Source organism: Anoplophora glabripennis, unplaced genomic scaffold, assembly GCF_000390285.2.
Source record: "Anoplophora glabripennis isolate ALB-LARVAE unplaced genomic scaffold, Agla_2.0 scaffold67, whole genome shotgun sequence".
NCBI lineage: Eukaryota > Metazoa > Arthropoda > Insecta > Coleoptera > Cerambycidae > Anoplophora > Anoplophora glabripennis.
Window position 1 is genome coordinate 897,707 of NW_019416806.1, and position 16,252 is coordinate 913,958.

At 29.9% G+C, this 16,252-nt stretch overlaps 2 protein-coding genes across 2 annotated transcripts; both read right to left on the minus strand.

Moving 5' to 3' along the window:
• Positions 1-909: 909 nt before the first annotated feature.
• On the minus strand, positions 910-10,340 carry LOC108918024 (pyruvate dehydrogenase E1 component subunit beta, mitochondrial). Its single transcript, XM_018724861.2, has 6 exons — positions 10,235-10,340; positions 9,878-10,168; positions 9,318-9,556; positions 7,050-7,230; positions 4,157-4,340; positions 910-1,529 (listed from the first exon to the last, which is right to left on the minus strand). Exons 2-6 carry the CDS (start codon positions 10,152-10,154, stop codon positions 1,331-1,333), a joined length of 1,080 nt encoding a protein of 359 aa, XP_018580377.1. The 5' UTR covers positions 10,155-10,168; positions 10,235-10,340; the 3' UTR covers positions 910-1,330.
• A 1,572-nt stretch (positions 10,341-11,912) lies between these two features.
• On the minus strand, positions 11,913-13,009 carry LOC111691943 (pyruvate dehydrogenase E1 component subunit beta, mitochondrial-like). Its single transcript, XM_023455489.1, has 3 exons — positions 12,852-13,009; positions 12,497-12,787; positions 11,913-12,175 (listed from the first exon to the last, which is right to left on the minus strand). The coding sequence occupies exons 2-3, from the start codon at positions 12,771-12,773 to the stop codon at positions 11,913-11,915; spliced, it is 540 nt and encodes a 179-aa protein (XP_023311257.1). The 5' UTR covers positions 12,774-12,787; positions 12,852-13,009.
• Positions 13,010-16,252: the final 3,243 nt, after the last annotated feature.

A 16,252-nucleotide genomic window follows, 5' to 3' on the forward strand; every position in this document is an offset into this window, starting at 1 on the left:
AAAATTCATTACATGCCCTCAGTTTTTGAATCCATCAACTTGAAACTTCGTGAAGCTTACTCAGTCCTACAGCCAAAATCACACACTTCCTCCCTCTATATCTCTGAAACTATCTATAGGATCACTTTGGGCCCGTGACAACTTTTTATCAGAATGCCGAGAACTATAACATATCACAATTCCAGTCAAATCTAGCAGGACCCAATTTCCAATCATTTTGTGCGGGGTCCTTTCTAGTTTTCGGAAATCTTCAAATGCGTTTTTCTCAAAACGATATTTTTTTGATTCACAGAAACTCTAGCTCAATAGGTTAACAACCGATCGTTATGAAAATTGAAAGTGTGTTTCTTTATGAAATTACAAAGGACATGGAAAAAATTGGGATGATATAATTTTAAGGCTGTTTTTTATTCAAAATAAGTAAATGTAAAAAAAAATGGTGAAAACGTGTCAAAACTTGAATTTTCACAAAGTATACCCACAATGAGGTTCATATTCTTAGAAAACATGCAGGAAAATAACCTTTTGCTTTCAGATCAAAATTGCAACCTCCACATTTCCTATGAACAACCAACTCGGACGACGACCATCAGTGGTCAACAGCTCATAACTTCAGCATTTTCAACACAAGTTACTTGAAAAAATTTGTAAATGTAGCTCAAAATATTGATAAAATAATGTCAATATGTCATCAAATTCTAATTAATTTGTCCCACTCAAAAAAAATCATGAAAAACGCCTGAAAATCAGCCTCTTAATTTGGTTTTCCCCCTTAATTTCACTGAATATTTAATATGCAAATGCACATTGTTACGTTTTATCGCTTGTGTTAACCCACAAGATAATTATTTTAAATATTGGTTTCGCTGGTTTCGTGCATAGAGGGAAGGATATAATAAAAACAATTCAAACAATTAATATAATTTATTGTCTATTTACAACTTGTACTTGATGAAAATTGAATGAAAACACAATATAAAATACAATAAAGGAAAAATGTTGAGTATACGCGAGTTGGTAAGTTGTATAAACAAAATGCGTGGCAGGACTGACAACAGATCAAGAACAAATATTTGCCAAAAAATATATATTAAAAAAATATCAAACTGGACATACTTTTTAAAAATGTGCCTTAATTAATAACAAATCACAATCATATTCTTGCACAATGTTGATATTACACAGAAGCAAAAAAAATTATTTTAAATAGCATGATATAAAGTGTATAAATAAAATATAATCATGTAAATGTATCACTTTTCTCTGACCCACTACTTTTAATATTTATGGCAATAATTTCTCTCAATCTGAAAAGGAGAATTAATTTTTATTACTTAACTTTTAAAAGTTTCTTCGCCGCCTCCACCACATCTTTTGGTTGAGGCAAAGCAATAATTTCTAAACTTCTCGTATATGGCATGGGGACGTCAGCACCAGTGATTCTAATGGCAGGTTGGTCAAGGTGGTAAAAGGTTTCGCTCTCCATTATCCGGGCTAGAATTTCTGCCCCAATGCCACAGGATGGCCATCTGTGACATAACAGGTATTTCATTAATTAGTTTTGCAATCAAAAATAGCATTGTTTTCAGATTCAAATTTACAAATTTTAGTCCAAACCTAACTTGAAAGACGAGCATTCGGAAATTTTGTGTTTGGAAATACTTTCAAGAAAAATACCAGAGGAAATACTTTCAATTGTCAAATTTCCCACAGATTTATAATTAAAAAGAAAAAAATCAGAAAATTATCGCATACAAATCGAGTCTTACACTTATATAAATACAGTGTCCCAATATTTCATGTACAATTTAATTAAACTTACCTATACCGAAAATGGCTTTGATTAACCCCTAGAAGCATCAATGTTCACAAAATATGCTTTATCAGATTTAAATAAAATTTGTTATGCTGTTACTTGTGTGTAAATATTACTTTTTGACGTAATAATGTAGCGTTGGAAGAACTTTGACTATGATGGACACTGTTTAATTCTTAACTCATTAACGAGCTGTACTCTTCACCTCAACTTTGTCATGTAGTAAAGTTAAAATTATTTTGACTAAATTTATGTGTGGTGGCTACATTTTGTGAAAATACGGTTAAGATTAGAACTGTGAAATAATTATTCTTGACTGGATATTTAACTTAAGTTTTTATTTATATTCAGATGAAAATTAATTAACTTCATTAAAAATGTGTAGAATTGATTCTGTGTGTAAAACTATTTGATACCAGAATACAAATACTTGTATATTTATTTTGTTTTTTATATTTGTCAATATTTTTTTTATTCTTCCTTTTTTTATTCACCATTTCCCAAAACCGTTGAATAATTTTTTTTAATTCATTTCAACAGGACAGTTTATTAGGTAAATTTTGCGCTCAAAATATGTAGGACTACAACACACTAAGCTCCAATGCAGCAGCTGTGTTTTTGATGATTTTGAGAAATCCTTAATGAGGATTTGTAGTAAACCACAGTAGAAGTTCTATAAATGCCACATAACTCGAACACCATTTCACACCAAATCGACCACTTTTAACCCTGACCTGTTTCGATTTGGCTGAAACTTTTTTATTGTTTTCTACACCATTGAAAATAGATCAAAATTATCTGGACCTATCCTTCACTTGTTTTTTTTTCTTATTAAAAAAACTGACATTCATGTTTTTTCGTTTTCTATTTTTTATCGATTGAAAAATTTTTTTTTTTTTCAAATTTGGCTTATTTCACAATACCATTTTGAAAATTTTTAAAAATGTATATAGAACTCCAAAATTGAAAAAATTTATTGTATGCAGCGATTGATGACAATTTCAAAAAGTCAAAAGAGGATGGTTTCAAAATGATTTATTTGAGTTCCGATGTTTTGCTTGTCTTTTTTTAAAGCCCACTGTTCGTCCAAAAATGGACCAAATAACAACTTTTTTTCATTTTCTTTGTTTTTGGATGTAGTTTTCGAAAAAAAATACAAAAAATTAATCAAAAAGAACAAATTTTTTCCTAAACTTAAAAAAAAAATTATGTTTACCACTCAATTATTTCTTTCATATATATTTTTTCAATTTTGGGATTCTATTTACATTTTCATAAATTTTCAATGGTGTGTGAAATTTTTTTCAATCATTAAAAAAAATAGAAAACGAAAAAACCTGAAAAAAATTTGAGGATTTATAAAAATATCAGTTTTTTATAAGAATAAAAAAAAAATTTTAATGGTAATTATCGAGAAATTTTCTTTTTTTTTTTCGAAAATGAAAAAAAAACAGTGAAGATAAGTCCAGATAATTTTCAACTATTTTTTTTCAAAAAGTACATTTAAAAACAAAAATTTTGAAAAACAAAATGTCCCGATAACTCAATTTTTGAAAAAGTTGTTTATTTAAAGAAAAGCTATTTATTTCAAAAATTCATCTTTTTTGTCGAGTGAAAAAATTTGAAAAAATTCTCAGAGGTTTTCTATGGCAATGGTAGAAAACAACAAAAAAGTTTCAGCCAAATTGAAAGGGGTCGATTTGGCGTGGAATGCAGTGACGAAAATAGGAGAAAATATTCCCACTGCTAATTAAATTTGTTCATATTTCTCTTGTAGATGACCTTAAATTTTTGCTCTTTGTATATTTTTGTATTCCTTAAGATTTTCATACACTACACTGTTGTGTGAGTCACCATCAATTAATTTTCTATACAAATCTTATTTAATTATGATCAAAAATATGATCTACTGGATAATAAAAAAATATTAATACTTTGTAGAGTTCAGAAATTTGTAATTCCATGTTCATTTATGATTATTGCTATTTTTAATAACACGATTTATTTTAAAAAAAATTAATTATACTCCTCATTTCTCTCATTCTGTAAATTGTGACTATCAAATTTTACACCCTGTGATTATTGTAATTGTGTTATTAAATTACATGTATTCTGTGAGATGTAGTATTATCTTTTAACTAGTTTATAATTTGCGGAATGACGAAACTGAAAAAAAAACATCAACATGTTTTTAGCATTCTCAAAAACTCCACTTGTAAAAAATTTGGATGCAATATATTTACATTGTGAAAGATATAAGAATAAATTTGATTTTAAAACCATAGAAACCATGATGTGTAGGAAAAAAGTGGATTAAGGGAATCATAAAAAGTTACTTACCCTTGTTCCACGGAAATTAGATGATTCGTTTTAACAACAGATTGTGTAATAGTATCAATATCAAGTGGTCGTAAAGATCTTAGATTGATAACTTCAGCTTCGATGCCTTTACCAGCCAGTTCCTTAGCTGCTTCCAATGAAATTTCAACTGCCTTAGAATGAGCGACTAATGTTACATGTTTACCTAAAAAGTAAATTCATACCATCTTAGAAAATAACAAGTTGTTCCTTAATTTTTAGATGACACTATTGTGTCTTTTTACTTCTGTTTATCATTACATTTCCTGAATTTTACATGCCTGTTGAATATACAGAAAATCGAGTACGGTACTATAAAAATAATCACACCCTGCAGAATACTTTTATGAAACTGTTAACACATAGATCAAACATAATTATTGAGTAGGTTTTTTTTTAAATTCTCGACAAAACAAGAAAGGCACATTGCGATGTTTACATGAGTGCCTATGACTTCCATGTTCTTTCACTGTGAAAAATTAAACAAATCTGTATTTCAACATTTTTATAGCTTAGATAGATTTTCTTGTTCTATCATTGTCTTATTAAAAGTGTGATTTATTGTCTATAAAATGCCAGCCTTAAGGACTAACCACCTCCTTAATTATATTATTTATTGACTAACTTTATTAAACATTTGTGTTGCCTTCTGTAGAGTTTCCAAGAAAATAGTGGTCATGCAGCAATCACATATTCCTCACATAAAAATAATTGAATTTAAATCAACTTCCAGAGTATTCAAATTTTACTTTAAAATAATTTTTGATTAATAGCTGAAAACTGATATAGAATATTTAATTCTAATTTGGCACACGTTATAACGGCACAGGAAGAAATAAAAGTCATCTTCAAACATTTCACTAGCTGCTTCAATGGTATACACGTGCCCTTTTTTTAAAAATATTTTCCCTGCTTTTGAATCTATTGAGAATATCAACTGCAGTTCTAAATATTCTGATTTCTCATAAAACATACCTCTTCTCTTAAAATTGCTAATTTCAAATAATAAGAGAAGATTCAATTTGCTTCTCCGAAAAAAAAAGTAGAAGCTTAAGATATTAATTGACTGGGAAAAACATTTCTACTGTTTATTACACCTTTTTTTTGTTCTCTTAAGGACATGAATCGATTGTGAGTTTGAAAGTTAGGACAATATTATCTTTTGGAATCCTCTCAGGCTCTGCTTCTGAATGAACTCATTCATGTATATGGACCCGGAGTAAAGGATATTTTGTAACAATCGATCCGAATCGATCCATCTCTTTAGAAGAATAAAATATAAACATAGATGCTAAAATTTTTCGTTTCCCAGATGGTAAATTTGATATTTTAGACTTGTTTTGCTTTTTCAAGGTAGCAAACAGATCTTGTTTTTATTCAAAAGCAATTTTTAGAGAAATTGCCAAGATGGATTTGTTGTGTGAAATCAACAGATAATTCAGAAATTATGTTAATTTCCTGAAGAGACCCATAGGTGGGAAAAATATTTTCAACTAATGGACCCATCTGTATGCTACTAATGTGGGAAATGAAATGTTTGATGATGATTTATACTGCTTCCCATTCCCATGTGAATCAAATTTGAATCAGATACCTTATATCAGCGGTATTCAAACTGTGCTCCGTGGAACCCTGAGGTTCCCAACAACCTCTATGGGAGTTCCACGACTGTCAAAAATTCAAAATTTTTAAATTAACAATACCAATGCTACAAAATTCAAAAAAATTTATACTCTTCCTTAAAACTAGTATTTATAAATATATTATATAATCAGTAAAAAATATTTTTCTAGATGTGGGGGTTCCGCAAGTCATAAAAGTTTGAAGACCGCTGCCTTATATTGATACTCGGACAATAACGAAAAATCATTTCAAAAATAAGATTTTAATACAGTCACTTTTAAACAAAGCATTTTTAGACAAAGTTGACATATTCAATTGTTTTATCTGAAGAAGCTGTAGTTACTGTACGACCACTGTTTTCTGTACACTCTTTATAGTTCACAGCTGTACCAATTTAATTTTTCCTGCTAAAACTAGAGAAACAGTAATAGGGACTTGGGAAAAATTTGAACAGAATATTACTCAGTGTGATCTGAAACACCAATTTTGTAATACCAATATACAGTGTGTTCCAGGTATTTGGATACTCACAGCACATTTTTAAGTAAATAGTTTTAAATTTTTTGATGTGGTGGTTTTTCTCCATATCCCAATTACTAAGTAATACTTACTTGATTTGTTATAAGTGATTTAACAATATTATTATACAAACACAAAAACAACTGTGTTCATATAAAAACTAATTTTAAACAATTTGCTATCGATACCTAAAAACTTTTTCATAATTATTTGAAAGTTACAATATTCTGCTGCTATAAAAATTGGTATATTTGTGTTTCATCATTAAAATTAGTTTTTTCTTACAAAAATCCTTAATACTACTTTTATATTTTTTTGTAAATAATAAAAGGTTGTTAGATTAATTAGATTAGATTGATAAACAAAAAAGTTGAACAGAACAAACTGTACATATATAAACAATTGACTTCTAAACAAATTTTAATTCTATAAACAATTACTTATTTGTACTTATCTGTAAGTCAGGCAATAATTTAAAATTATAAATAAATAAGCTTCCACTTATATCAGAAAATAAATACATATAATCTCAACAGAATATTATTTAGTCTTCTCCTAGATACCAGATTAAGTTATTTGCCTTAGATATGTATATTATTTATTTATGAATTTCATTATCACATATAAACAGATAAACGGAAAGCCATGAAAGTACTGCTTTGTAAGATATAAAAGTGTAATTCGGGATTATGACAACTAAATCAAAAATTACTTAGGTGCTAAAATAACTTACCAGGTCTTTCTATTTTTGCTTTACCAATTGGTAGGACAAAGTCCTTACTTAAAGCTTCGTCCGAAACGGGATATTGAACCCCATACAAAATTTCATTTTCTAGGAACACTACTGGGTCCGGGTCTCTAATGGCGGCTTTTAAGAGACCTCTGCAGTCTTCTGAATTATATGGGGATATTACCTACAAATGAATGAAATAAATGTTGGGACAAAAGTTTTATATAATTTAAATACAGTATGTATAAGTAATTTAATATAAAAAATTATAAAAACAAATTTTTCAGTTGCCCCTAATTTATTCCATTTTCCCATGTAAAAAATTAAAAAATTTTATAGATACTGAATTGTTAACGTCATCATGGAAATAGGTCTTTCTACCAATACAATAATTCTAATATTTTGTAACACTTCCAACACAGATAAGAAAAAAACAATGTTAGAAATATGTGAGGGGGAAACCGCTAGCCAAAATTTGTACAATAAAATATTCTCATTAATAAAAATAATTAATTACTCAAATAGTAGTCAAATAATAAAGATACCAGCGTGTGGGTAGAGATAACGTATGCGTGCATCTTACATGTATCTAATGTAAATAATTGTCTTAATATCCAACCAAATGTTACTGAAATATTTGTACAAGTAATCCTGCAGTTTTTCTTTTGAAAATATGTAACACAAATTTATTTAAAATTTACTTATCTAAAAAAGGCCAGATTTTATCTTAATAGCCAGCTCATTAAATAAATTTTAAAAAAAAGTAAGGTGTTACATAAGCAGTTTCCCCGCATAAAATATAAAATGAAAAATGTTACATCATTTATATGTAAATATCTATATTTATGTATAAAATAAATAGCCCAGAATTTAGACACAGCAGATAGTAAAGTGATAAAAAAATGGCTCTCGAAAAACCAATATACTTAAAACATATCGATCGAAAGACATGTCAGAAGGTTAATGTTATTACTATCACTGATAAGGAGACGATACATAGACACAAAGAATTTTTATAATAGTATTTTTTTTTTTAAAGTTTACACTTGAGTTTGCAGCAGTAGGCAAACAATTTTTTTTTGTCAGCAATACTACAGTAGACTTTTATTTTCAACTGTTATCGTGAATATAACGTACTTTAGAAAAAGTTATTAAAAATATACAATTAATATTATAACAAATATATTTTATTAAATTGACTCTAAGGACAGCACATATTTCTAAATTTTTAAATTTGAAATTACAATTTATTTTATTCAAAATTTAAAAACATTATTCTACAATTGGTTTAATGCTTGATGTACTGCATTTTTTTTTTAATATTAGAGAAGAATATTGTAAGAAAATATACGAGCCCAGGCTCATAATAGTTCGGCCGGTCAACGTTTTCAACTAAATACTTTAATAATCTATGAGTTATGCAGAAATAACGAAATATTTCTGAAAATCGCTTTAACTACAGTAAAATATAAACTTTTTAGTTACAAAAATGAACANTGTTAACTATGTTTTCCTCAATTTGAATTTTGTCAAAAGTGATTATATTTAGTAAATTGATAGTCTATACTTTATTACAAGTGAGGTAGTTTTAAGGAAATCTTTCATCATTTTGGTAGAATGTGTAATTTATTCAAGTATTTAATTAAAAACGTTGGCTGGCCGAACTATTATGAGCCTGGGCTCGTATAAACTAATAAAGTAATTAGATAATAAATGAAATTATACCAGAACAATTGAATAAGCTGTTTAATGGGTGTAGAATAATATTACATTACTAGATTTCATATATAAAAAAAAACTGGCAACAAATATAATAAAATTGGAATAAAAAGTGTGAACTTTATAATTTTAAGGAAGTTATAGTTTACACATATATTTTCAATATTATATTCTATATTATACTTATATTTAGGTGCTTATTATTATTTGTATTACCTACCATGTTTATGTTATGCTAATGGCACATACACCTAGAAATTGGAACATCCTGTATGTTTTGAGTGATATAGCTTTTATTTTAATTTAGTTTTGAAAAATGTTTGAGTTTGATATCAAAACTGGTTTTTAAATATTCCAAAATGTCTATCACAATGTAACACAGAGGAGCAGTGAACTTTTGTATATAATATACAAAACAATTACGTCTTGCATGAAAAAATAAGAATTAACATTTTTTTATCTGATTTGATGCATTTCATAATAAATGTAACACTTAATTACTAAATCCATACCTAACAAACATGTACATTAATTATATAGGTTTATCTTTACCTTCAATCCTGGGCAATGGGCATACCAAGCACCATAACACTGAGAATGTTGTGCAGCCACACCAGCTGCTGCCCCATTCGGCCCTCTGAATACAATAGGTACATTAACTCTTCCTGCAGACATGTAAAAAGTTTTTCCAGCAGAATTTACAATTTGATCTATGGCTTGCATAGCAAAATTAAACGTCATAAATTCACAAATTGGCCTCAAACCAGCGAATGCCGCCCCAGTAGCAATACCTACAAATTACAGGTAAAATTTAATTTCTGTACTTAAAAAAATATTATTAACTATTTGTTGATGTTATATAAGGTTACCTTTTAATCCCAGGTCATCATAGACACAAAATGATTTAAATTAATACAATCAGTATTATAGTCCATTTCCAGTATGAAATTCACTATATATGTAATGACATTGTGTTTAATAATGACACCTTAAAGGTAACCATATATGAATAATTATTATTAAACAATATCTATTAAGTAAACAACAAGCCACACACCACTTCTTTGCTATAATAAACATTGTTTAGAAATATTTTGCAAACTAAATCTAACCTGTAAAACCCATTTCAGTGATTGGTGTATCAATAACCCTTTTGTCCCCGTATTTCTTCCAAAGCCCTCTCGTCACTTTATATGCACCATCATATTGTGCTACCTCTTCACCTAAAATAAAAACCCTTTCGTCTCTTTCCATTTCCTCATCTAATGCAGAGTTAAGGGCATCTCTTACAGTCATTGCTTTCGCAGCGGCAGGTTTTGTGGTTGCAAAGTTTCTTCTGGCTATTAAGTTCACTTTTGATAGTATATTTTTGGATTTAATTGTGGCCATATTTGTTAACTAAACTAGAAAGGAATATAAAAAAAGTTACTTTCCAAGTTCAAGATTAATAAAAAAAAAATAGAACTTACAATTTTGATTCAAGGTGATAGAGGTCGTTGGGACGAGATGTGTGGCAAAGGATCTACCAAATGTATGGTTATCAGTTAGTTAGAAATTTAGAATAACTATACGTAACAGGACATGTGACGTTCACCAGAATTTCATCGTCTGACAATGAATTATACGTCAATCTTGGCACTAATGTTAGGTTAGGTTATATCATTTACTCAGCGAACTGTTTGTTCGACCTCAACGAATATAGTTTCATCCAAAGTGATTAAATTTTCAAAAGTTAGATGTCACTCTCACAGTCGAAAATTTCGTAGACGGACTACGTTCAGTATTGACAATTACATAACATTTTCGACGGCACCTGGTGGCAAATACTAAAATTATGACGGAACGAAAATGTTTTGGTTACATAGTTAGGTAATTAAGTTATGAAGGATTTTTCAGTTTCATTAGTGGAAGTTAGTTAATTGTGAGGCAATAGTAATGTCACATACGTTTTATATTTAACACATTTCCTGATTTAAGATTAAATAGAGAGCAGAGCTATCCAAAATATACAAATTATATTGATTTAACGTAATAATAAATGCCATTGTACTGATATTTCCCATTGAAAAGCTTCGGAGAAATCTAAAACTAAGTGTCAAAGTCAAACGTAATCTAAGAGATTACTCGTATCAGAAAAGACGATTGTGGTGTGGCGCCCTCCTCAAAGTCGTGATAACTGGTTTTCCAGATTTACCATGTTTGATGCTTATACTGAGTGTTTTGAGAAATGTTACCGTAAATTCAAAAAGCTGATACAATATTAAAACATTAGACAATTTTTTTCCTGTAAATGATGTCTCGTTATTACCATCCCGCATATAAAAAGCATTACGTATATACCTACCGGCGCGTATTTTATTTTGTAACATCTGGAGATAGCCTATTAGCTATTATAGCTTAGTACACTTTTTGAAATATCTATAGGATGTAATATGTCAACATCTTCGGGATGATAGCAACAATTATTATTATCTTATGTAACATAAAATACCCCTCGGCTACCCAAAAAATAACCTATATTTGCCACAATATTCAGACATCAAATCTTTCACGCCGTTCTGAGGATATAGTATATAGTCCCAACCATATGTCTCTGGGTGGTATATCTTGAGAATATCCTGATATGTAACATAAGATAGCCCTCGAAAGTCTTTATGGCAAGCCAGAATCGTACATCCTTGGGCCATGGACGTTATTCCACCGGATATCTTCAGAATAAGTTGTGCTATTTGGAAATATCTCAATGATTTTTTAAAATCATATATGGTCATTTAAAAAAGTAAATAAATAGCAGTGCATACAGGGTGGTCCGAATTTTATGCAGGAAACTTCAAGGGCAGATACCTATAGATCTTTTTAAAATAATATGTGTTTGAGTGGTTACCTTATAAACATTGGTCTGGAACAGCCCCGTTTTAGAGATACAAAGTGCTGAAGTTGTTAAAAAAATGATTTTTTTTATATTTCCGGCATCTATTAACCGATCTCGATAAAATTTGGTACAGATTTGGTTTTCAAGTTATTTATACCAATACAATATCCCCTTGTGGCAGACACTTCTAACCATAATATTACAAGAATATTTATGTTTTGTAAGCACATCAACAAAATTATTTTCACTCCTTTCTACACCAGCTGTGAGGTAGNTTAATTATATAGGTTTATCTTTACCTTCAATCCTGGGCAATGGGCATACCAAGCACCATAACACTGAGAATGTTGTGCAGCCACACCAGCTGCTGCCCCATTCGGCCCTCTGAATACAATAGGTACATTAACTCTTCCTGCAGACATGTAAAAAGTTTTTCCAGCAGAATTTACAATTTGATCTATGGCTTGCATAGCAAAATTAAACGTCATAAATTCACAAATTGGCCTCAAACCAGCGAATGCCGCCCCAGTAGCAATACCTACAAATTACAGGTAAAATTTAATTACGGTACTTAAAAAAATATTATTAACTATTTGTTGATGTTATATAAGGTTACCTTTTAATCCCAGGTCATCATAGACACAAAATGATTTAAATTAATACAATCAGTATTATAGTCCATTTCCAGTATGAAATTCACTATATATGTAATGACATTGTGTTTAATAATGACACCTTAAAGGTAACCATATATGAATAATTATTATTAAACAATATCTATTAGGTAAACAACAAGCCACACACCACTTCTTTGCTATAATAAACATTGTTTAGAAATATTTTGCAAACTAAATCTAACCTGTAAAACCCATTTCAGTGATTGGTGTATCAATAACCCTTTTGTCCCCGTATTTCTTCCAAAGCCCTCTCGTCACTTTATATGCACCATCATATTGTGCTACCTCTTCACCTAAAATAAAAACCCTTTCGTCTCTTTCCATTTCCTCATCTAATGCAGAGTTAAGGGCATCTCTTACAGTCATTGCTTTCGCAGCGGCAGGTTTTGTGGTTGCAAAGTTTCTTCTGGCTATTAAGTTCACTTTTGATAGTATATTTTTGGATTTAATTGTGGCCATATTTGTTAACTAAACTAGAAAGGAATATAAAAAAAGTTACTTTCCAAGTTCAAGATTAATAAAGAAAATAGAACTTACAATTTTGATTCAAGGTGATAGAGGTCGTTGGGACGAGATGTGTGGCAAAGGATCTACCAAATGTATGGTTATCAGTTAGAGTTAGAAATTTAGAATAACTATACGTAACAGGACATGTGACGTTCACCAGAATTTCATCGTCTGACAATAAATTATACGTCAATCTTGGCACTAATGTTAGGTTAGGTTATATCATTTACTCAGCGAACTGTTTGTTCGACCTCAACGAATATAGTTTCATCCAAAGTGATTAAATTTTCAAAAGTTAGATGTCACTCTCACTGTCGAAAATTTCGTAGACGGACTACGTTCAGTATTGACAATTACATAACATTTTCGACGGCACCTGGTGGCAAATACTAAAATTATGACGGAACGAAAATGTTTTGGTTACATAGTTAGGTAATTAAGTTATGAAGGATTTTTCAGTTTCATTAGTGGAAGTTAGTTAATTGTGAGGCAATAGTAATGTCACATACGTTTTATATTTAACACATTTCCTGATTTAAGATTAAATAGAGAGCAGAGCTATCCAAAATATACAAATTATATTGATTTAACGTAATAAATGCCATTGTACTGATATTTTCCATTGAAAAGCTTCGGAGAAATCTAAAACTAAGTGTCAAAGTCAAACGTAATCTAAGAGATTACTCGTATCAGAAAAGACGATTGTGGTGTGGCGCCCTCCTCAAAGTCGTGATAACTGGTTTTCCAGATTTACTATGTTTGATGCTTATACTGAGTGTTTTGAGAAATGTTACCGTAAATTCAAAAAGCTGATACAATATTAAAACATTAGACAATTTTTTTCCTGTAAATGATGTCTCGTTATTACCATCCCGCATATAAAAAGCATTACGTAAATACCTACCGGCGCGTACTTTATTTTGTAACATCTGGAGATAGCCTATTACCTATTATAGCTTAGTTCACTTTTTGGAATATCTATATTTTTAAAATAATATGTGTTTGAGTGGTTACCTTATAAACATTGGTCTGAAACAGCCCCGTTTTAGAGATACAAAGTGCTGAAGTTGTTAAAAAAATGATTTTTTTTATATTTCCGGCATCTATTAACCGATCTCGATAAAATTTGGTACAGATTTGGTTTTCAAGTTATTTATACCAATACAATATCCCCTTGTGGCAGACACTTCTAACCATAATATTACAAGAATATTTATGTTTTGTAAGCACATCAACAAAATTATTTTCACTCCTTTCTACACAAGCTGTGAGGTAGTGTTCCTGGCGTTTTTAGTTTTCCCTGGAGGCCTAATACTCTTTACAAATAAGAACAATTTAAATCAAAATAATAATAAAACTATATTTACCAAGCAATAGCAACTAAACAGGAAACAAAATTAACGTTACGTACATACAACAATTGTTCAAAATGCGAACCACCCACATCGATACATTTCTGACATTCTATCATGTGATGGTTTTCTTTTAATTCATTACACCCGTCTTCTATTCGTTGCAGTAGTTGTGGTCTTGTATCTGTTGGAGTAGAATAAACTTTACTTACTTTTCAGATAACCCCAAACATAGAAGTCCAGGTGGTTTAGATATGGTAATCTGGCTGGCCAAGACACTGGACTCTCTGCACTATTATGGTTGACATTGGCATTTGGACTTCTACCTATCCATCGCTCCCTATAATTTTCATTAAGACATTCTTATATTATCCTCCCAGAACGCGCAGGAGCACCATGCATTGTATCCAGCTATTTTGTCGTATATATAATGGAACATCCTCTAATAATTCGAATAGATGGTTTTATAGAAAGTTTAGAAATGACTGAGAATTTAGGAGTGGCAAAAAGAAAGATCCACAAACTTTATTGCGAATTATTCCGAGCCACACGTTCACAGAAAATTCGTGTTGAAAAGATCTTGTCCGAATTTCATGAGGATTTTCTTGTGACCAAATATGCAGATTGTGAAAATTCACTACCCCTCGCCTTTAGTAAATGTACATTTATAATTATTTTAATTTGTTTTTATTTGTGAATATAGTGGGTTAGGTTTCCAAGGGAGACTAAAACGCGTAAGGAACTCTACCTCGTAGGTGCAGGTGGTGTGGAAACGAATGTAAAGAATTTTGTTGATGTGTTTACAAATTCCACTTACTTGTATATAAGCATAGACATAAATATAATTGTAATATTATGGTTAGAAATGTCTGCACAAGGGGATTGTATTGATATGAATAACTTGAAAACGGCGAATCTTAGGGAAAAAATTCAAGTTACCTTTTTACGTATTTTGTGCATTAGAATATAAATCAGTTACAGACTTGTAAAAATGCAGTGGCGTAGTTGTGTTTGTAAAAAAAGGGGTGAACCCTTGTCCAGTTGTACACCACTGGTTGAACCTTTAAAACTCATATTTTAGCGAATGTAAAGCCTACTATCATTATATGTACCAAATTTTATCGAGATCGGTAAATAGATTCCGAAAATATAAAGAAAAAATCAATTTTTTCTTTAATACCTTCAACACCCTGTATCTCCAAAAAGGGGGCTGTTCCAGAGCAATGATTATAAGGCAAACACATATTATTTTAAAGAGATCTGTCTGCCCTCAAAGTTTCCTGCATAAAATTCGGACCACACTGTATACTCTGAAATTTCACACATTGCTTAAAACAATTTAAATTTGTTTTTGGTATAGGAAATAAAAGTAACAGAAAATACTACAAAGTTTCTTGTTTTATTTTATTTTTATAACTTTTAGATATCAAAAGCTTTAATAGGTAAAAACAAAAAAAATGGAATGTAAAAATATAATAGTCAACCATTAAAAGTACTCCTTACGCAACATGTGACAATTGAATAATACTGCAGCAGTATACCTATATTAATGCCTCTACCTTACGAGTAAATCTAAGTTAACAATGATTAAGACTTCTCGAAAGATTTACATATCACAAAAAATAGTTCTACCATCTACCTAGCGATATAATCCTTTTATTATCGGCTTTCGAAAAAGAAAAGAAAAATACAAATACCTAATCTTATTTTTTTATGTGGGTAGGTATCTATTTTATGTCCAAAAATTACCGGCAAACAATTTAGAATTATCCTATAAAGCTATGGTCGACTGATGTATGAATGCGGTTTTTTTTTATAAAGCCAACAAAAAGGAATAAGCGATATCAGTTTTGTTTTGTTAACTAGCCATGATTGTGTCTTTCTGTATGAAATTTGTACACGATTTAACACCACGTAGATCTTCCTTATAGCTTCTGTTTATTACATATAATAAATTTGAATTTAAAATTTTTAAGAAATAATTAAACAAAATACTAGGTGTATTAATATAGGTAGGTACATGTTTCTCATATTACTGCTTTTTACTTCTCATCGTTGATTTGTTCCTTCTATTGTTTA